The sequence below is a fragment of the Budorcas taxicolor genome, chromosome 13 (genome assembly GCF_023091745.1).
Source record: "Budorcas taxicolor isolate Tak-1 chromosome 13, Takin1.1, whole genome shotgun sequence".
NCBI lineage: Eukaryota > Metazoa > Chordata > Mammalia > Artiodactyla > Bovidae > Budorcas > Budorcas taxicolor.
This window is the reverse complement of record NC_068922.1, coordinates 32,914,192-32,937,282: the sequence shown is the minus strand read 5'-3', so window position 1 is coordinate 32,937,282 and position 23,091 is coordinate 32,914,192. Positions and strand designations below refer to the sequence as shown.

The 23,091-nt window shown below is 37.8% G+C and overlaps 1 protein-coding gene across 3 annotated transcripts in view; it reads right to left on the bottom strand.

Annotated features, from left to right (window-relative positions):
• Positions 1 to 23,091, bottom strand: part of EPC1 (enhancer of polycomb homolog 1) — a 95,336-nt gene that overhangs the window by 13,394 nt on the left and 58,851 nt on the right. For all 3 annotated transcript variants that reach the window (XM_052650571.1, XM_052650569.1, XM_052650570.1), the window contains exons 2-9: positions 12,943 to 13,102; positions 4,425 to 4,570; positions 3,804 to 4,010; positions 3,299 to 3,447; positions 2,020 to 2,179; positions 868 to 1,044; positions 698 to 787; positions 463 to 611 (exon numbers count right to left, since the gene is read on the bottom strand). In XM_052650571.1, coding sequence (XP_052506531.1) covers positions 463 to 611; positions 698 to 787; positions 868 to 1,044; positions 2,020 to 2,179; positions 3,299 to 3,447; positions 3,804 to 4,010; positions 4,425 to 4,570; positions 12,943 to 13,102 — 1,238 coding nt within the window. The remainder of the gene's footprint in view (positions 1 to 462; positions 612 to 697; positions 788 to 867; positions 1,045 to 2,019; positions 2,180 to 3,298; positions 3,448 to 3,803; positions 4,011 to 4,424; positions 4,571 to 12,942; positions 13,103 to 23,091) is intronic.

Here is a 23,091-nt window from a genome sequence, read left to right as displayed (position 1 = left end):
TGCCTGCAATGTGGGAGACCAGGGTTTGATCCCTGGGTTGTAAAGATCCCCATAGAAGGGAAAGGTTACCCACTCCAGTTTTTCTGGCCTGGAGAATTTCATGGCCGGTATAGTCCATGGGGTCACAAAGGGTCAGACACGACATTTTTTTAATGTCATACAATTTATGTAATCATGATATACACTTGCTTTCATCTACCTCTGAGGACCGATATCTGAGGTTTTCAATTTTGAGAAGAAAAGCAGATCCATTAGGGAACCACTAGTTATGCATTAAAAGCTACTGTTGTGTCACAGGTAACAAAGTGGCAAAGTATCTTAGTCAAAAAAACACACAAACCAGTTAAGAAAAGGAGGTGGGAACAAATGAGCTCTTTGGAAGGATCACCTCATTTTAAACTTTAGCCTGCCTCCATTACCCACATCTAAGACATCCCTCTGCTAGGAGCAGAGATGCCTCACCTTCCACCGCGCCCAACCCGTCTTCGTGCAAATCCAATGCACCGCTGGGGCACGGTCAGGGTGGTCAGGCAGTATCGGTATCGCACATCCCCTATTCCTCCGTCGCTAGGACTAGTCCAAGGCCAGTTGCCAGTTTGGTCTAAGTGAGGCTTAAAAAGAAAAATCCGAATTGTTATTTATTTTTTGTCAACTAAAGGTAAACTGTTTGTTATTTACAAAGACAATCCACACTTACAGCATAGTACTGACAGCCTGCCTTCCTTCGGAAAGCAAAAGGGCCATCGGGATCATTCTCTTCCTCAGCTTCTGAAGAGCCAGACAGAACCTTTAAATAAAAGGCAGCGCGTTAGATTGTGTGCCTTCCTATGTTCCTCATCTGCGTTCACAGAAAATCCTTGCACTTACCTGGGAGAGAGGCTCTTCGTCCGAGCTGGGGAAGTCATACTGGTTTAGGTCTTTAGCGTTAAAGACCGGCAGCGTGGTGGGGCTGGCCTGTTGAGGAGCAGCAGCAGCAGACGAAGGTAAGACTTTGGGCTTCTTTTCATATTTACGTTTAGGTCGGATAAGATCAGCCTTATCTTGCTGCAATACAGTCATGAATTAAACACCAGAAATCATGGTCAACAAACTCAAAGTTTGGGGGAAGTTTTAAAAAAAAGTTTACTGCTAACAAGAACTCATAGGAGATACAAGACTCTTAGGTTTTGTCATTTTCTAATGTAAAAGTCTTAGAGGTTGTTCTCTGTGGAAACATGAATATGTTCCTACAACTTAAACAGGATCATAAAATACTTTGTTTCAATTAAAGTAAAAGAAGAGAAGTTCTCCTGAAATCCTTTAACTACAATTAGTATTTACTGCTGGCTTCTATATATTTTTCTCAACTTTCTACAAAAATTCTAGGAGATAATTTTTTAAAAGGAACTTTTAGTTAGTCTTCATCCTAAAGAATTAACAAATCAATACTGGGAAAGTAATGATGAAAACATATACACAAAGCAAACTTCAGATAACTGTAAACATAGTGAAAACAAATCCATAGTACTGAGGTATTAAAAAAATAAAGAGTAGTAAAGACTTGCTAGCTCTACACTGAAAGCAAATGGGGAGCAGTTTTAGAGGATAAAGATATGAAAGCACTAAAGCAGGAAACAACTCAGGGATAAAATACATAGGGCAAGAGTGATGAATACAGTTGCACATTAGAAATGCACATGGCAGGTGAGAGCAGAGGTGAGGAGAGATGAATTTGAGGTGGAGGCAACAGGCAAGGAAGATCAGAGGCAAAACTGGTATTTGGTAGGAAGAAACAGATCATGGCAAGTATCATGTTTGTGTAAACATGCTAAGTATTTATATCAAGGTTTATGAAGTTTATGGCATTATGGTTTTTAAAGAAAAGTGAATGAAACTATTAGGTATCTCTCTTTGCAGTTTCTACTGCTATATCTATAGGCCAGTCTTAAATCAAAAGCTGGCTTTCATGGTAGGGTTTATAAACAGATTTCTGCTTTTTACTCCGATTCTAATGATAAAAACCACAAGCATTCTGATCACCTTATTAACTTTAAACTCCTTCACATCCATCGCCTCCTGGTGCTTGAACTGACTGCTGTTGGCGATGGGGACGAGGGGGATGCTGTACGTGGGCTTCACGGGCTGCCTCTGAGCCATGACCTCAGACATGATCTCCCCACTGTAGTCACCCAGATTATACCTGAAATGTTATGAAAAGGTTTAGAGTTAGTTCTTATAAGCACTTATCATCATGATGACTAATAACTAACACAGTTATTAACTATAAACCCTGATGAAACTTAAGGTAAGATTACAGGTAAACTACCTGATGAATGCTTATTAAAAGTAAAGATTACATAATTCCTATTGCTTCTTTTACTTTTTGGCTTATGGCTTTATCATGCAACCATTAATAGATAACCATGGTGGGGGAGAGGGGGATTTAATTTTAGCATAGCAATTTTGGTGACAGATTTGGTGGAGATGCTGAAATTCATGCCTGAAATGGTACTGAGGAACTTTCTGTTAATTTGAGTTGCCTGTGCCATAAAACTAATTTTTCTGAAATGAATCATAAGAAATTGAATAGTGGTTTCCTTTGGGAATAGGGACCTGGAAACAGGGGAGTGTAGCCTGAAGTTTTCACCGTGTTTCTGCTGAAGGATTGTGTGTGTCTATTTAGTCGCTCAGTCGTGTCCAACTCTTTTGCAACACCATGAACTGTAGCCTGCCAGGCTCCTCTGCCCATGGGATTTTTCAGGCAACAATACTGGAGTAGAATGCCATGCCCTCCTTCAGGCGATCTTCCCAACCCAGGGATCGAACCCACGTCTCCTGCGCTGCAGGTGGATTCTTTACTGCTGAGCCACCAGGGAAGCCACACTGAAGGGTTATCTAGGTATTAAGAATACGGGCCTTTCCCCCATCCCTGTTTTATACCTTTCTGTTAAAAAATCTCAGCAAGTGTTAAGAAAAAATTCAGTATCTTTAGTAAACAAAATAAAAACTTTAGAAGTGACAAATGTTCTCTCCCTCACAGCTCTGCACTAACTCAAGTTAAGTCTAAAAGAAAATGATTTTGAAATGGAAGTATCCTGCATGACAATTTTACTGAATCCAGTCACTTTAAAAGTGAAACTAGAGAGAGGAAGGCATGTAAAATTACACAAAGTACATCAACACCACATATTTCAACAGTCTCTAACTATTATTAAAAGAATGTATTTCTGCAGTTACAGAAAACTGCTTAGGAAATAAATGACCTCTACACAAAATTCTAATGGTGCTGTGCTTCTCATGCTATTAAAACATACTTTACCTCTTTTCCATAATTTCCAGTGTTAAGTGCAATAGCTCTCTTTTACTCTTTTCTCTTCTTTTTATCATCTCTAAAATAGTAACAGCCCGGCTTAGGTCTCGACGCAGCTTAAGCATTTTTTCATAAGAGGCTTCATCATTTTTGCGATTCTGCAAGTATGAATTTGCTTGTTTAATGTCAGTAAGCATTTCTGAGTATAGCTGGTGACATATGTATATATATATTTGAAAGGTGAAATTAGAATTTAAAGACACTGAAAGGGAACATGGATCACCGGGAAATCAATTTTGAATATGGTTTTTAATGAAACAACATAAAAAATATATCATTAATAACTCAGTAATGAATTTAAAGGCAGATTCATTTAAAATTAACATTTTTCATTATAAAATGTAGAAAGTCTTTCTAAACACAAAACAGGTTTCTGATGCTGAAGCATTTATAACTATAAATATATTTTCTTACATCAAAAAAATTACAAAAAACTCTCCCCAGGTTTCCTTACTTTCCGCGTCTGCATTTTTTCAGTTCGTCTTCTAAAAGCCACGTAAGGATCATTTGTGCTCGAACCATCTCGCTTCTCTTGTTTTACTGATGGGATGAGAGACGGACCTCGACAGTTTTTTCTCTTTTTAATCCAGTATTCATAAACTTCTCTAATTAATTCATCGTCTTCTTTTAGCAGTAGTTTGGCTTCCTGCAGACTGACTGGCTAAATGTAAAATCATTATGTCATTTTTATATAATACAAAGAAAAGGTTCAAAAGTACTTCTAATTTAAATGACAATAACCAGAGTAACAGTATTAATAGCAAATATGCTGAGTACCTTGTACATGTCAGATAAGGAGCTAGGGGCTTTATGTAAATTATTGTATTTAATTTTCACAACAATCTTGTCATGTTTGTCATCTCTATTTTACACATTGGGAAACAGACACACATAGAAATTTAAACCTTCTCCTGAAGGTTATATAGGCTAGAAATGGACAGAGATATGAATTCAAGCTTGTCCAGAGCCTGCTCACTTGCCCTCTTTCTAACTTTACACTGTTTTCACACGAAGAGATACTTATATATATATATACTATATACACACGTTCATTACATATACAGTGAAGCTGTACCTGCTGACCACTGCCTTTTTCTAGACGGTCAATCATCTCCTCAAACTGCAATGGGCAGATGTCCATTTTCTTCTTCAGTTTATTCACAAATACTTCATCTTCAGAATCCAAATCATAATCGGGCTGCTCAGCATCCAAACTAAAAGCTGACAGAAGAAACCACACGCGATCATTTATCGAGTGGAAACGCGGACAGAAACCTCTCACTGATATCTGGGCTATCTCTAGGGAAACGCCTAAACAGATTTTGTTTTCAGACTTGAATACCATCTAAGCTTCCTGCATTGAAAGTTTAAGAAAGAAGACCATCTTTACTGCTTCAAGTGATAGAAGACTGGATGTGACCTGTGACCCTGTCCCACACAAAGCAAGCTAGAAGCCCACTAGTGAAAACAGAATGAGATTGTTAAATGCGCTGGGTTGAACTGAACAAAAATTCTGTAGCTCAAAAATGATAAAATATCAGCAATTTCATGGGATTTGATACCACAATAGAAGGATAAGGTTTTTAAGTAAGATTGTTTCTAGAATGCTTAAGTCCTATTTTGTAAATTATTGAACCGCTTCACTGACAGCTCAGGGGTGGTATTAAAAGCTGAAGTGTTAGCCACTGCCATTAAGGGTAACAGCTGTCACTCAGTGAGCTCATTCCTGCTGAGGTTTGTTGCCTCATGAGAATCACTGTCATAGTGAGAGAAATGGGAAGTTCTCCTTTCAAGGAAAATTTCCCTTTCAAAATTTGTCAGGATTTGAAAAAAAAAAAAAAAGGCAAGAACCATTGCTTTATACTATACTGTCAAATGTTGTTCAATTATTTTGCAAAATTAAACTAGTTTGATAATAATGTAAGTAAAATATAAGAAGCTTGATACCAAAATCTGTCTCGTACCTTTTCCTTTCTTCAACAGTTCCTCTTAAGTTCCCACCGCCTTCAAACCCACAACTGTGCAGTTGTATGAGGCCCTTTCTGACGGCCTTGCTAGTTTCATCTGCACATTATGACCAGCAACATCAAATTCCATTTGCTTCCCACAGCAGGCTCCTCTTTCCCTGTTTTCAGGCCTTTACATTAGCTCTTTCCTGCCTGGTCCTCCAGGCAAACGACTCATCTTTACAAAGCCCAGCCTGACATCAACTCCCGTGGAATCCTTTCCGGACTGGCCCCCACCCAGTAAGTGGTTCCTAACTATTTTATCTGTTTTAGAAGTTATGAACCCTCTCTCTCCAGAAAAACATGGTGTAAACATATACTATTTTACGTAAGTTATAAGCAGAAAATTCAAATGTCCTTAAAACAGCTTGTGGCACTAAGGGTAAAAAATTCCCGTCCTAGATCACTCCCCTTCTTTTGTACTACTGTTATACATACTTAACAATCTTATTTGCTAAACATTCGAATATGCTCATTTTCTTAAGTGGAGGGATTGTATCTCATTTATTTCTGTAACACTGAACACTCACCTCCTCAGTCCTTACCAGGGTCTCACATCTAGAGGCACACGATGTTCATCTGTTTCTCATAAGTGGTGATAATTTTCATCACCAGTCAAGAAACTGCCCAATATTCCACTGTGTATCTCCGGCTCATGCCCCCCCTCCACCATCTCGTAACTAATAAGCAGTTTGTGGGGAGAGCTTAAAGACCGTGCAAATACCCTGCTCCTCATCAAAATTTCCTCTTAGGTACACACATTGGTGATTCTTATGTGAGTCAGTCTTGATCATGTAATTGCAAAAATGATTTTCTGGGTTTCTTTGAATTTTTATTAAAAAAAAAAAACACAACACTTATTTTGTATTGGGGTATATAGCCAATGTTGTGATAGTTTCAAGTGGGCAGCAAAGGGACTCAGCCACACATATACATGTATCCATTCTCCCCCAAACTTCCCTCCCATCCAGGCCACCATAAAACACTGAGCAGAGCTCTTTGTTCTATACAGCAGGATCTTGTTGGTTATCCATTTTAAATACAGCAGTGTGTACATGTCCATCCCAAACTTCCTAACATCCTTTACTCCATCATTCTCTTCGCCACAGCACCACTCTACCGTAAAACCAGGAGACTAGTCTTCTCCACCACTTAGCACTCTGTTTATTACCAGTATGGAACTCAGAAATTTTTGCCTTTACAATGGTTCACAATTCATTACTGTACTCAACTATTCCACTGCATAAAACATCCCCAAACTAGCCAGCAGAAACTCCGATGTCCTCCTGTGATATGCCTCTGCCATTTTTGTTTGAGTTCTTAATTTCTGGCGTAACAAGATGTTCAGGTTTATCTTGACTTACCCTCCCCCAGCCCTGGGATCAGCCATCTTTCCACATATTCTTGGTCCTATTTATGGACCAGGGACTAGGTGTTAGATGTGCTTATTGCTACTGAATATTTTTGCTTCTTGGCTTTACCGGTGGACAGAACCAGAAATGCACAGATCTCTATTTTTACACACACACACACACATATCAAACACACAAGACTGCCTTTTAAAAGAGACTTCCTTTGAAGATTAGCAAGAGAATCTTGAGACTCAAATCTGAGGGGAAGGGAGGAGAGATTTGTTCCTGCCTATTCTGGTCAGAACTGTTTTGTCCTTTCTTACAGTATGACTAGGAAAGGAGAAGTCCTAGTTGTACAATCTCAGTTCAGTTCAGGTCAGTCACTCAGTTGTGTCCGACTCTTTGGGACCCCATGGACTGCAGCATGTCAGGCCTCCCTCTCTATTACCAACTCCCGGAGTTCACCCAAACTCATGTCCTCTGAGTCACCAACCAGTGATGCCACCCAACCATCTCATCCTCTGTCGTCCCCCCTTCTCCTCCCACCTTCAATCTTTCCCAGCATCAGGGTCTTTTCAAATGAGTCAGCTCTTCGCATCAGGTGGCCAAAGTATTGGAGTTTCAGCTTCAACATCAGTCCTTCCAATGAACACCTAGGACTGATCTCCTTTAGGATGGAGTGGTTGGATCTCCTTGCAGACCAAGGGACTCTCAAGAGTCTTCTCTAACACCGCAGTTCAAAGCATCAATTCTTTGGCACTCAGCTTTTTTTACAGTGCAACCCTCACATCCATACACGACTACTGGAAAAACCATAGCCTTGACTAGATGGACCTTTGTTGGCAAAATAATGTCTCTGCTTTTTAATATGCTGTCTAGGTTGGTCATAACTTTCCTTCCAAGGAATAAGCATCTTTTTCATTTCATGGCTGCAATCACCATCTGCAGTGATTTTGGACATTTAGAAGCTTCCAGGTCACCAATCAAGAGAAACAACATTAAGACCCTTTGGACCAGGAGATGTTGAACAACACTCTCAAACAGCTGAGGAAGTATTAACAGTTTGGAACTAAAGCAGGGGATAATGGTTTTAAAACAGGTTTCTTCCTTCACTGCTCTGATAGGATAAAGGGAGAAAAGTATGATCTCTTTCCTAAACCTATTAAAAACAAGAATAACATTGCGATTTTCCAAATAAATGTTCAATGAAATGTGAACAGATAACATGTAAAAAATACATCTGAAAAATGCTGAGTTAAAATAAACTTTCCTTTTTAACTGCAAGGTTCCCAGAGCCTACAAACAGAGTAATATGTATTATAACTCTGGGGTAGAGAAGGAAATAAAACATGCAATCATTCTCAAATGTTTCTAATCACTACTTTTTAAGGCAATACTTTTTTTTCATCTTGAAAACTCCAAGGAATAGTCTGTGTAAACATTAGCTTAAGAGTTTTATAAAATAGAAATCTTAAGAATTGAAATGAACCAGTCTATATACATAATTTGATACAATGTACCCTTCATAAGCAATGTTTTAGACTACCTGGCATTCAATGTTCAATGGCAACTTTGCAGAAATTTATAATATAACTAGCCTTCTCTTGTGTATTGTAATATAAAAGTCAATACCAATTTTTAAAAAATTAACATCACTTTTACACAATCTCTTCCAGAAAATAAGAGGAAACACTACCTAACTTATTTTATGAGGCCAATATTACTCTGATACCAAAACCTGACAAGATAGAGCACACATTCACAAAAAGATTAACAATATCTTTCACGAATTTAGATGGAAAACTTCTCAATAAAATCCCACCCAACAATGTATGGAAAACACACACACACACCCCCCACACCCAAATGTGATTTATTCTAGTTATGCAAGGCTGGTTCAATATTTGACAACCAACCAAGGAAACCCATCACATCAGAGGATAAAGAAGGGAGGAAAAAAATCACATGACCTTATTAACTGATGCAGAAAAAGCAGCTGACAAATTCAACAGTCAGGATAAAAACTCCCAATACACTAGAAACAGAGAACTTTCTCAAACTCTTACAAGCAACTACAAAAAAACCCCTTCAGGTGACATAATGCTTAACGGTGAAAAGACTAACTTTTTTCCCTTAAGATCAGGAACGAGGCAAGGATGTCTGCTCTCACCACTCTTACTTTAACACTGTATTCAAGTTCTAACCATTATACTAAGGCAAGAAAGAGAAATTAACAACACAGGTTGGAAAGGGAAAGCAAAACCATTTCTATTTGCAGACTACGACCTGTTTTTTCTCCATTTAGAAAATCCCAAAGAACCTGCAAACACCTTCTAGAACTAACATGCAATTTCAGTTAAGGCCACAGGACACATGCTCAGCGTACAGCTGAACTGCATTTCTGCATACTGACAATAAACAGGTGGAAACAAAAATCAAAAGTGCAATACCATTTTCAGTTGTGTCAAAGAAAACAGGTATAAATCTAAAAAAAAAAAAAAGAAGTACTAAAACACCATGGATCTTCATAATGAAAATTATAAAGTGTCAACTAAAGAAATCAAAGACCTAAACACCTGGAGAGTCATATTGTGGTCATGGACTAGAAGACTCAACACAGAAAAGATGTCAATTCTCCCTACAATGATCTACAGATATAAATGCAATTCCTATCAAAATCACAGCAAGTTTCTTCGCAGACACAAACTTATTCTAGTGGCATTTTTAGGGAAATATTTACAGGGAAAAGCCCTAGAATACCCAACACAATCTTGGAAAAAAAAAAAGGAGGAAGCATTTCCCCAATGTTAAGGATTATCATTAGTTAGTTAAGTCGCTCAGTCGTGTCCGACTCTTTGCAACCCCGTGGACTGTGTAGTCTACTCCGTCCATGGGATTCTCCAGGCAAGAATACTGGAGTGGGTTGCCATTTCCTTCTCCAGGGGATCTTCCCGACCCAGGGATCGAACCCACGTCTCCCGCATTGCAGGCAGACGCTTTAACCTCTGAGCCACCAGGGAAGCCAAGGATTATCATATAGCTGCAATAATTGAGACAGTGGTACTATCCCGGGATAAACACAGGGATCAGTGGAGTAAAATACAGAACCCACAAATAGAGCCACATCAATATGCATAATTGATTTTTGTCGAAGAAACAAAAACAATCAATAGAGGAGGAATCTCTTTTTCAATAAACAGTGTTGGAGCAATTAGATGCCCAGAGTGGGGAGTGGGAGTACACACTGTGACCTAAACCTCACAGTCAAAATTGATCACACACTTAAATGCAAAACGATGAAACTTCTACAACAGGTCATAGGAAATCATCTTTGGACTCTGGGCAAAACAAAGACTATTCTTAGAGTTGATACTAAATGGATCTCATCAAAATTAAAAACTTCTACTCGTGGAAAACTGTTAAGAGAATGAAAAGACAAATTATATAACGGGAAAAAATATTTCCAAATCACATATGACAAAGACTTGTGTCCACAATATATACACAAGACAAAATCCTCAAAACTTAACATTAAAATAATCTAATTAGAAAATAAGTAAGACACGCACAATCTTTACCAAAAAGAATATCTAGATGGCAAAAAACACATGAAAAGATGTTTAACATATTAGTCATTTAGAGGAAAACAAATTTAAAGTACAGTGAGACATCACTGCATACCTACTAGAATGGCTAAAATTAAAAAGTGATAACCTCAAATGCTGACAAGGATAAAGGAGAAACTGGATCCCACATACACAGCTGATGATATTGCAAACAAGTATAGTCTTCTGAGCTACAGAGTAGACATTCTTGTCAAACTAAAACTGGACGAGCCAGCAACTACTTATAGGCATTTAACCCCAATAAAAGATTTATGTTCACTCAAAAATCTGTACATGAACGTTCACAGCAGCGTTATTTGAAATAGCCAACATCTGGCAACGGCCCAGTGTCTCGGCGAGTGAGCAGTGCAGCCTGCTGTGTGCATGGTGCGGGAGACTGCTCAGGGAGAGAAAGGAAGGGACTACTGCTACATGCAACAGCTTGAATGAACGCCAAGGAGGCTATGCTCAGAGGAAAGAGTCAGTCTCAAAGGGATATACATTCATAATTCCATTCACGTTACCTTTATCAACAAACAGAATTACAAAGATGGAGAACAGACCGGTGGTTGCCAGAGGCTAGGAGTGCATTTAAAGGAGCAATAAGGTAGAGTCTTGTGGTGATGGTATAACTGAGCATCTTAATTGTGGTGGTGAATATACAAGGCTTCACATATTCTGTGAATCTATAATCATGCAAGACAACGTTAAAAGAAACTCAAAGTCAGCTAACACTCATTTTTTGACTGAGAGTGTTTATAAACTTTCCAATGTAATATGTCTTTCTAAATTTGTACTGATGAAAAACTTTTCCTAAATAATTTACAATTCTGCTTCCATTTTATTACTGTTATTTGATTACAATGTCAGCAGAGTCAATGCCTTTTTAAATATAGTACCTTGACTTTTCTGACCACAATTTAACCCACAAGCTACCAATAAAATGGAATTTGTGAATTCTGGTCATCAACAGAAGAGCACCTATTTGTAAAATAAGCATTCAAAGCTTTTTTTCCTGATAGTAATGATAATGTAAATTGAGTAATGTAATTTTATCTTGCTCCATCCTGCTTTAACCTGATAGCATATATTCATGAAATAATACAGCTAGTGGCTGTGGAATGCAATGTGGTCCTGGTTAACATATACAGCAAGGATCCATTCTGGAATTTCACACTGACATGATTTTCCAGAGAACTAAAGTTTTAGGTCCTATTATTGGTAAATTTTGTTTAGAATATCTGTGTTTTATATGTAATTAAACAGGAGTAGGCAAGAAAAAACATATGCCATTTGTTTGGTTTACTTCAAAGTAACCTTTAATAAACTGGAAAAAATTTTTTTTCTAAAGGAAAATTTTTTTTCCTAATGGGTGCAAACTGGAGGTAAAGGTGAAAAAACATCACAAGTTAAAAACATCAAATGCTAACACAGAACTGGTAAGAGTCAATATGGGCATGTTTACTTGTGGTTTTCATATTTAAGAAATAGTTTTTAAAAAATGCTTAGAATCCAGGACAAAGATTAGACCATATGGAGAAAAGGTTAAATGAGTTAGAAAAGTAGTTAATAAGCAAGAAACTAGGTAAAGTTAGTTGCTCTATGTCCACAGAGAGAACAATAAAAACAAAACAGGTTTATACTGTTCTGAAAAAGTTTTAGACAGGCCCCTGGAAAGAGCTCTTGATCATAAAGGCCAACAAGACAACAAAGAAAGCCGTAACACCTTTTCCTTAGCAACCCTGCAATTACATGTTTAGTGGTCCGCTACATGGGGACCAAACGAATGAAATACATTCACCTAAGTTTACAAGCTCTCAGCAGTTCATCATCAAATGTGATTTAAGCTATCAAAGGGTCATTCCCAATGAAGACCTCTATCAGTACCAAGTGACACAAGTTACCAATTAAAACACTAAATTTTAAAAAAAAAAAAAAAAATCATGAGAATTCCCTGGGGACCCAGTGGACTCCATGCTCTCACTGCCAAGGGCCCAGGTTTGATCTCTGGTCAGGGAACTAAGATCTCATGAACTTGTGGGGCTTGGCCAAGAAAGAAAAAAACAGAAACACAGATGGGGCTGGCAAACTATGGCCTGTGGGCCAATACTGGATTGACACATGTTTTTGTCAAGACAGTTTTACTGGAGCACAGCCATGCCCATTTGTTTATGTACTATCTATTGCTGATTTTGTCTGTAACAGCGGAGTACAACAGTTCTGACAGAGACTGAATGATCCACAAAAAGTTTAAAACACAATCTGACTCTTTACAGAAAAGATTTGTTGACTTCTGACTTCTACTGAGAAATTCTTTAAGGCAAGTAGTATTACTATTTCTGTATAGTAAGAAAATGATTTCTACATCTAAAGGTATATTCTTTATCCTATTCATCTACAGTAGCAGAAGATGCCACGTTGAGATGAAGCTAAAATAAAAATCTAGGCTGAAAACGTGTTCTTTCTTGTCAGGCGGGACTCTCAAGCACAAGTGTAAAAGGTGAAAATGGCTCTGATAACTCAAGCTGATGCTGGTCAATCAAAGGGCCCCAAACAGATAAACATAAAAATCTGTTGAGTTACGTAAGAACACATTACAAGATACAGTCATCAAGAGACTAATCACTTACGCTGTATGTGAATGAGCTGCTTTGGCATCTTGAATTCCCCAGGATATATAGACTCATAGTAAGCGATGTTACTTTCTGCTTCTGGGACTGGTATAACCATATTATCCCTCTTCTCGCCATACACCTGCTGTGCTGAAATAGCCCGCTGAAGATGGTGTTCCTAGAAAGAGGGAGAAACAGGTACATTTACACATTAAAAAATGAGCAATCAGAACATACAGCCTTATGAAGAAGTTTCTTGTTCATTTATTTTTAAAGTAGAGGGATTTTTAGTAGTCTTGTAAGGATGCTAACAATATAGTTGTGGTGAAAAGATTTTGAGTATAAACAAGAAGATCTGGTTAGATACACTGTGTATTTCAATTTAAGAAACGACACTACACTGAAATTGAGGATTAAATTATATAAGATTAAAAAAAAAGCTGACCAAAGCAGTTACAGTTTGCATTTTGCAGATGAATTTTTTTTTTTAAAAAGGAGTAAAACATTTGAACTTATTGTATGAAGAAAGCAGGCTATGTATAAAAAATATTTTATGGATTATAATCATTTATTCATACAGTGCTTAAGGAGGAGGACACAGATTATTTTCTCCATTTTTAGTTGATGAAACTGACACAGATACAAACCTCTTTTGTTCCAAGTAATAACCTTTCTTATGAATTTCCAGAGCCCTTTTTGAACAGTAGTAAAGTACAGGGACTGAAAGCACAGGCTGCAGGGTTTGTGACTCGTGGCAAGACACTTCATTCCTCTAAATCTGTTTCCTCCAGTAAAAGAAAAAATGAATTGTACAGGGTTGTTGGAAAGATTTAAGTAATATAAATGTGCATTAGATGTTTAGGATAATGCCTGGCATGTAACAGGTGCTCAAAATGAGCTTTGGTTGAGTTGCCACACAGAAAGATTTTTTTTACTAGCTGCCATAAAAGTACCTGTTCTCACCCACCCCTATCATCACTGAATTTTGGTAAACATTTCATTAAATTAAAACTAGTTTTGAAATACTAGTTTTTAAAATATTTACACACAAGTTCAGGGATGAAAAACATTCCAACAGTAAGTATGAACACAAAAAATTTCAGTCTTCATCAGTAGCCTCTGGTAACTTTATGTATATGTAGATTTCAATTCACAGATAGGAGTCTTCTGAGCAACTTGACATACCCTGACATATCCCCTTGACATATCCTGGAGATTTTTTCATACTGATACTTTTACTACAATTTGTGCAACAGCAGAATTGCCTTTCACTCTGTGGATGTGGAATATACACTCCATTACTTACTTAACCAGACACTAATTGATAGAGAAAAAAAAAAACCCTGGAAACAATCTAAATACCTGTCCTTCTCCCTAAATGCTGCAAAACCCAACCCTATACTATGATACATAGGAGATACCTATGTGGGCCCACGAGAGCCTCTGTAGGACAAGGAGAGATTCAAGTGCTCAGAGGGTACATGAGGTGACAACACCTATTCTGACCACTCTGTGTAGGAATCCTTAACATCTCTCTTCAATTTTAAAATCACCCATCTTATTATTTTAGGTTAATTTCTTTACAGTGAGTTTTTCTTCCCTTAAGTGTTGCCATTTGCTCACTTTCAACAGGCCTGCTTTCCCTTTCCTGACTTTAATAAGTGGATTATTTTCCATTTCAATATTAAGGAAATTAGCCCCTGCGTAATAAAATTGACAAATATTTACCTGAAGTTTGGTCATTTTAATTTTTTTTGCTTGTAGGAAAGTTTCACTAGTCAAATTTATTAACCTTTTCCTTGATGACTCTTATCCTTAATAACAGGTACAAATCGTACAGTTGCAAACTCTGGTATGTAGACAAAACCGCTTTTTATAATGCATTTGATCTCTGATTCATACTACCTCGTGGCTCCTGGGAGCTGGTGGAAGCAGTGTGGACAGGGCAAGAATGGGGACCGGAAACAGGCCTGGCCACAGTGCTCTGGTCCTGGAAGCCTGGGCCCCAGGTGGGCAGCTGGCCACAGGCGTGCCCTTCTCCTCTCAGACACCCTCACACGCAAGGACAGCTTTGTGACCTATGCCCCCCTACTTACACCAAACTCAAGGAGGGAGTGAGGGAGCAAGGCGTGTTATTCTTCATTTGCATTTTGTTCTTCATCAATTAGCATGTCTCTGTGTGGGTGAACATGTGAGAGATAGCTAACCGATTTTCTGTGTGTAAGGAGAGAGAGCAAGCCACTATCCTAATGTCTAGCATAAAATCATGTATTTCCCTTAATGACTAAAAATGTCCCTTTATAACTTCCTCTTGCATTTGAGAGTATTTCCAAGCTCTGCCTCCTTATTCTATTCAAATGCCTCCTATGTCACTATTTAACGTGTTTTCAAATGCGCAGCCTCAGACTACACTTTATTAACTAGTGCTTTTTAGATACTAAATTCACTCCTTGCAATTCTTTTTCAAAAATTTCGGGCTATTTCATTTATTTTTCTAGATGAACCACAATGAAATTTACTTTCTCAGCGTGAAATGGGACCACTAAAGCCTTTAGATGTTTTGCAGTGTGGTGGTGAAGAACAGGATTTGTATCAGGAGTGCTCTGGACTTGTATGTCGGCTCCACGGTCTACCAGTTCTAGGACTTTGGGGCTTGGGACAAGATAGTTATACCAGCAAGTTTTATTACCCCTAAGTGTACACTGTGTATCTATCATAGGGGACTGTGGTGAAGATAAAATGCTTCAGACATACTAATGTACCTTTCACTACTAGAGAAGTTGAAGTTTTCCATATGCTTGTTAATATTTATATTCTCCCTAGTGTTAACAGCTTTCTGTAGAAAGACTTTTCCTGATGTTCATATCCATTTCTCTATAATTGTGAAATCAAATTTTTGTTTCTCAATATTATAGCAAATACTGCTTTTAAGTAACTCACACATGGTTTTTGTTTTATAAAATATTTGACACAATTTCCTCATGCTTCCCTGGTGGTTCAAGTGGTAAAGAATCTGCCTGCAATGCGGACGACCTGGGTCTGATCCCTAGGATGGGAAGATCCCCTGGAGATCTTCCTCATAAGGAACTTCATAAGGACTCAAGGTATGTATAATATACAACAAATAGGTTATGGTTTTCTAAGCCTGAAAAACCTCAATAACTGGGGTGTAACTATAACTTTAAACTTTCCTATTTACTGTCACCCTGTGTATGTACAAGGACTTGAGGATTGAAGGGGGCCACACACAGGTGTCAGTGTGGCCAGAGTGTGGTGAGGGGCGCACAGGACAGTCAGCATCAAATCATGCAGAGAGCCATGGGCATGTTAAGAATTCATCCTTGTACTAAGAGCATTAGTGTCTGAAGGGTTCTAGTTCTTATCTAAAAAAATAGATCAATTTCTATAAAGCAGAATATGTGCAGCCTTTAAGTGGTTTAGAGTAATATTTCAGTTCAGTTCAGTCGCTCAGTCGTGGCTGACTCTTTGCAACCCCATGAACTGTAGCAGACCAGGCCTCCCTGTCCATCACCAACTCCAGTTTACTCAAACTCATGTCTATTGAGTCAGTGATGCCATTCAACCATCTCATCCTCTGTCGTCCCCTTCTCCCACCTTCAATCTTTCCCAGGATCAGGCTCTTTTTCCATGAGGGCAGGTCTTTGCATCAGGTGGCCAAAGTATTGGAGTTTCAGCTTCGGCATCAGTCCTTCCAATGAACACTCAGGACTGACCTCCTTTAGAATGGACTGGTTGGATCTCCTTGCAGTCCAAGGGACTCTCAAGAGTCTTCTCCAACACCACAGTTCAAAAGCTTCAATTCTTCGGCGCTCAGCTTTCTCTATAGTCCAGCTCTCACATCCATACATGACCACTGGAAAAACCATAGCCTTGACTAGACGCACCTTTGTTGGCAAAGTAATGTCTCTGCTTTTTAATGTGCTGTCTAGGTTGGTCATAACTTTTCTTCCAAGGAGTAAGTGTCTTTTAATTTCATGGCTGCAGTCACCATCTGCAGTGATTTTGGATCCCCAAAAAATAAAGTCTGTCACTGTTTCCACTGTTTCCCCATCTATTTGCCATGAAATGATGCGACTGGATACCACGATCTTAGTTTTCTGAACGTTGAGTTTTAAGCCAACTTTTCCACTCTCCTCTTTCATTTTCATCAAGAGGCTCTTTACTTCTTAGCTTTCAGCCATAAGGATGGTGTCATGTGTGTATCTGAGGTTATTGATATTTCTTCCAGCAATCTTGATTCCAGCTTGTGCTTCATTAAGCTCAGCGTGTCTCATGATGTACTCTGCATGTAAGTTAAATAAGCAGGGTGACAATATACAGCCTTGATGTACTCCTTTTCCTATCTGGAACCAGTCTGTTGTTCCATGTCCAGTCCTAACTGTTGCTTCCTGACCTGCGTACTGATTTCTCAAGAGGCAGGTCAGGTGGTCTCATATTCCCATCTCTGCAAGTATTTTCTAGAGTTTGTTTGGGTCCACACAGTCAAAGACTTTGGCAACCTCAATAAAGCAGAAATAGATTTTTTTCTGGAACTCTCTTGCTTTTTTGATGATCCAGCAGATTTGATCTCTGGTTCTTCTGCCTTTTCTAAATCCAGGTGGAAGTTCAGGGTTCATGTACTGTTGAAGCCTGGTTTGGAGAATTTTGAGCACTACTGTACTAACGTGTGAGATGAGTACAACTGTGCTGTCGTTTGAGCATTCCTTGGCATTGCCTTTCTTTGGGATTGGAATGAAAACCGACCTTTACCAGTCCTGTGGCCATTGCTGAGTTTCCGAAATTTGCTGGCACATTGAGTGCAGCACTTTCACAGCATCATCTTTTAGGATTTTAAAGAGCTCAACGGGAATTCCACCACCTCCACTAGCTTTGAGAGTAATATTTAATGAGATGGAAAAATTCATCAACTTATTAAGTAAAAACAGATCTGAAATTGTATGTTCAGGATATTTGTTTTTAATCTTTTTTAAAAGAAAAAGCCATAATTGAACGTACACAACTATAGCAAACAGTCTACAAGTAGCTGAGCACAATCCTCTCTGCGCTCTTTTGCCCACCTGCCTGCTGTATTCCCATGGCTGTTACTGCACTCTGACATGCCATGTATTTGGCTTGTTTGCTGGCATCACCACTTCCTTCCCATCCCAAACTAAGCATCATGAGGGCAGGGATTTTTGTCTATTTTGTTCACTGCTAAACAGCCAACCCAAAATAGTGTCAGGCACAATGCATGGTACTTAAATATGTACTGAAGAAATGAATATGTATGTAGGTATCTGTGAATATACATAAACACAAAGAGCACAAAGGTGCAAGCATGCACACATTCCCATCAAATTTCAAAGTATGTACACCAATTAACAGACCACCTCCAGGTGATACAATTTTGAAACACTTCTATAATTTTATTTTCCTTATTTTCTAAAATTCTTTTTTAGTTCATTTTGACACACACAAAAAAACTGAGTACATCTCACTACATGATTTTCTAAAACAATGGTAATTTCTAAAAGACATTATTTAGTTCAGCAAAACCCTTCCCATTTAAGTTTAGTTCAAGAGTGAAAATTATACTTGCAGGCAAAGAAAGTTATTCTTTTTTTAAGTTGTTACATTTTAATTTAGTACTTTCCATTAATATCTTCTCAAAAATTATCTTCTGGATTAGTTCTTTTCACTTGGCCCAGCTTTAGAGAATAATTTATAAAACAAAACCAATCAATTTTGATAGAGGAAGCAAAATATGCTTGAGAGCTTTGGGATTATTCTACTGAAAGCAGATATAAAACAGGATGGGTCCTTTATCAAGGCACTGGAGGAGAGAACCATCCAAAGATAGGATTTTGGTTTAAGATCAGAAATATTAACTATTTTAAAAAACTAAAAATAACTCTCTCAACTCACACTTTGCAAGAAAGTTATTCTTAAAACCCCAAACTATACACACTTATTTCTAACGGAAAAAAAACATTAAATTATATTAAAGTAACACTTCAATGTTAAGTGAAAATGAAATTTTTGCTTTGAGTAGGAAGATGTATTATAATAAAATAGTGAAGCCAAGTAGCACATGAGATAAATTAGAATAAGATGAGCTGTGAATCAAATAATTACAAATTGAATGCTCTGACAAAATATCTAAGATGATCCTATCCTAAATTACAATTATATAAAAAGTCAGATGTTCCCAGAAGATAGTATCTATCAAATGAAACTTTTAAATACATCTACCTGCAGCACTGAGTAAGCCAGCCTGTCCCAACTGTGTTCACTGGAATACTTAATTTCAGATTATCAACAGGTAGTCTAATAAAGAGTCTGACAGTTTAAAATAAAAAGAGAGAACACTGGATTTTTAAACTCTAGGAATGAGAGTTTTAAACACGCTAATGTAAACTAGTTGCTCATGAGGGAGGGTTCAGGCATACCAAATTTACGACCACAGAATCGTTTTTTCCAGAATCTATTAATAGCTCATGAAGAGCTTCAGTAATACAGTGTGGAAATGCTGGTTCAGGACAACAACTAGAAATACAGAGCAGAACAGCGAGGCTAGAGCCTGCTCATTAATTTAGTCTGTATTTACTAAGTGCCAACTGTGTGCCTGGCCTGAGAACACAATGGTAAATAAAACAGACACGGTTCCTGACACAGTAGTAGGGATGACAGATACTAATAAAACAGTCCTAGGAAAAATCGCAAAGTGTGCTAAGTGCTATGAAGGAAAAGAGCAATTGAGTTATGGGAAATATAAATAAGAAAGGGATTTCAAGGAGAGTATCATTTTCACCAGTGAAAAGTGACATGTAAGCCAAAATCTGTAAGAACAGGAGTTAAGAGATAATTTTAAGAAAAGGAAATAGCTGTGTTTTTACTAGTCTGGCACCTTAGGAGGTGCCAGAAACTTTAATATGAAGTTTCTTTATATTAAAGAATATTTTTAATATTAGGCTCAGTTTCAGAGTTAATCACCAAAGCACCAAGAACAACTGCAATTTTTCATGAAACAACAGAGGCACACCTCTCAAATCTGATCTTACAGGGAAAAAAGTAAATACAATTAAATAATCTAAAGAACTTTATAATATTCAATCTTATATAAAATGGAATCAGATGAATTGTAACTTATGATTAAACAAGCTACTTTAAAAGTTTCTCACACTGCAAGTAATTATAGATAACGTTTTCTATCTATAGCAATGTGAACAATGAAAAGGATAAGAAAAGACTGAACAATAATCTTTGTGTCTCCATGAACCCTGCAATCGTGGGCTCCAAATATCCACTTTTGTTGCTTCTGCTCACTGCGGGCATTGGAAGAGTGTGGGACTTCCTCCCAAGTCCAGCAGGTCACTCTGCTACTTATTGTTTATTTTTTTTATTTGTAATATGTAATATATACATATTTTTCTTATCCATCTTTCCTCTCTAACAATTAATGTTTTTTTTCTTTTACTTCCCTTCTTCGTTATTTTTGCTTACCCCCTAGAAAATTTTTGCTTTTTCAGGCGGCTTTTAATAATCTTTTTGATAAATGCATTGGCAGTACAGGCATATCACATATTTGAGGAATCAGAAAAAGTCATTTTCATTGAGTCAGTTAAGAGTGACAGCTGCTATCTGTAGATAAGATCCACCTGAAGGGAAGCACTGTAAGTGTGTCTTCAACATCCGTTCTGTGCCTCTGTTCACTGGGATAGACCACCATTCACCCCAAGCCCCTCAAATTTCCTCTTGTTCTTCAAAACGTGGTTTAAAAGGACCTTTCTTCTGCCTCCTGTAGTACTACATTCTCTACTTAAGAAACTGTGTTGTAATCATTTATTCATTTACACACTGATCAAAATGTGAGCTCCTTAAGATAGATGCTAGTCTAACTTTTATATTTTTTCCATATTTTTTCCTTTAAAAGATGTATTCTCTTGTAGTACTGGGGGCCTCAATTCTTTAAAGAATGAGAACTAAATTACGTTTGTAATCTACTTAGCATCTAGAACTGTATTTTGCTTTACTGCAGGCACTCAAAATTTTATTAAATATCATTATAGAAAAATGAAACTAAGTCTAAATTGGAAAAAGGTATTTCTATCTGCTCTATAGGAAGTTCTAATAAATATTGCCAAGCCAGAAACAATTATTCAAGGTTATATGTGCAAATTCCTACGCAAAGATTTAATTATATTCATTATTTATTTAAGCAAATAATGGCTTTAACAGTTAGCCATAACAACAATTAAGACCACATTTACACCTTTTAGGTTACTGAATTAAGAACAAACAGCTTATTAAAAGCAACAATATTGTGTAAGACTCCTTGTGGGGAAATAAGTGATGACTCATTTGTAAGAAGCCACTTAAGAAGTTTAAACCCCTGATTATTTATGCATGGAGAGCCAGGCCTTTTTGCTACCGGAGAGCTGAATCACTTTCTCTCCTGTCTCCTAGCGACATCTTGAAGAACCAGCCAGAAATGTCTAGGGCTCCAGCAAGGGCTCCCAGGTCCTGCATTCAAACACCCAGTTCCTGCCTGGCTCATTACAGCCTCCTGACTGATTTCTCTTCTACTTTCGTCTGTCTTCATGGGAACACACAAAATAATCTGTTAAAAATAGGTAAGTCAGGCCATGCCATACTTCCATCAAAATATTCCAATTATTCCCCACCCTCACTCAGAAAAAGAGCCAAAGTTCTTAAAACTGCTTACAAGGTCCAGTAGGATTGGCATTCCCCTTTCCTTGCTGCTCTTGGGCATCATGCTCCTCTTCACTCACTGCTCTCGTCAAACTGGATTCCTTACTCTTTGTCAAACTTATAAGAAATTAGCTTGTTTCCTCAATTTCAACTCCTGATTCAAAAATCCCCTTTGCAGACAATTCTTTACCCGCTCTCCCACTCTGCACCCTCCAGAATGGCTATAACTGAAAAGGGTGACAACATCGTACAATCCTAAGGATGAGGAACAACTTCAACTGCACACATCACCAGTGAGAAAAAGGGCGCCAGATCTCATGAAACAAAACACACACATTCCACATGGCTCAGCCATCCCACTCCGAGGTATTCACCCAGGAGAAATGAAAACAAGACCACAAAGACCTGAATCAGAATTTCATATGGTTTTATTCACAATAGCCTCAAAACGGAAACAGCCCAAGCGTCCATCCTCAGGAGGACTGGTGCACAAACTGTGGTTTAGTAACACAACAGAGGACCACCCAGCAACAGAGAGGAATAAACCACATACCCACAACTCGAGTAAGTTTCAAAAACACTAGGGCGAAGGGAAATAGCTTTGCACAAGAGTCCATACTCCTAGTCCATTTATGTGATGTTTAAAAACAAGCAAAATTAATCTTTGGTACGAAGAAAACAAAAACAAAAAACCTAGTAGCTGCTTCTGACGCGTGGAGGCAAGGACTGAATGGGGAAGGGAATGAAAGAGCTTTCTGGGATGATGGTAACGCTCCATGTCTTCATGGGGGTTGGATTATACAACCATGAGAATTTGTTAAAATCCAGCTAACATACACTTAAGTATTTGTGAATTTCTTTTCATGTAAATTTTACCTCAAAAGAAAAAAAAGTCAATAAACACTGAACTCTAATGAATGATATGTATGCTGAAATATTTAGGGACACGTGCACTTATGCCTGTAATTGACTTCAAAATGCCTTAAAAGATAAGAAGGACTGACAGACGGAGAGATAACAAGTAGAGTAAAATGTTAATGGTGGAATCCAGCTACTGGGAATATGGGTGGTCACTATAAAATTCTTGAAACCTCACTGTATGTTTGAAATTTTTTATAATAAAATATTGCAAAAAGTATGGAATCTCTTTCCTCTCCCCTCAATCCTACTGTATTCCCCGGCTCTACTTTATTTTCCTGGATAGCACCTGCTTCCTCATAGACTACTGAATTTACTTATTGTTTTATTCATTATCTGTCTCTTCTTCCCAGAATATAAGACCCACAAAGGTAGGAATTTTTTGCTTTGTTTACCCAAAATTCAGAATTGTGCCTAACACATACAAGAAAACAGTAAATATTTGTTGAATAAATGAGCCAGTGAAATTACACCAGTTATTTAATGTCCACAAACTGTTCTGGTTTGAGACAGGTATTTCATTAAAAAAAAAAATTA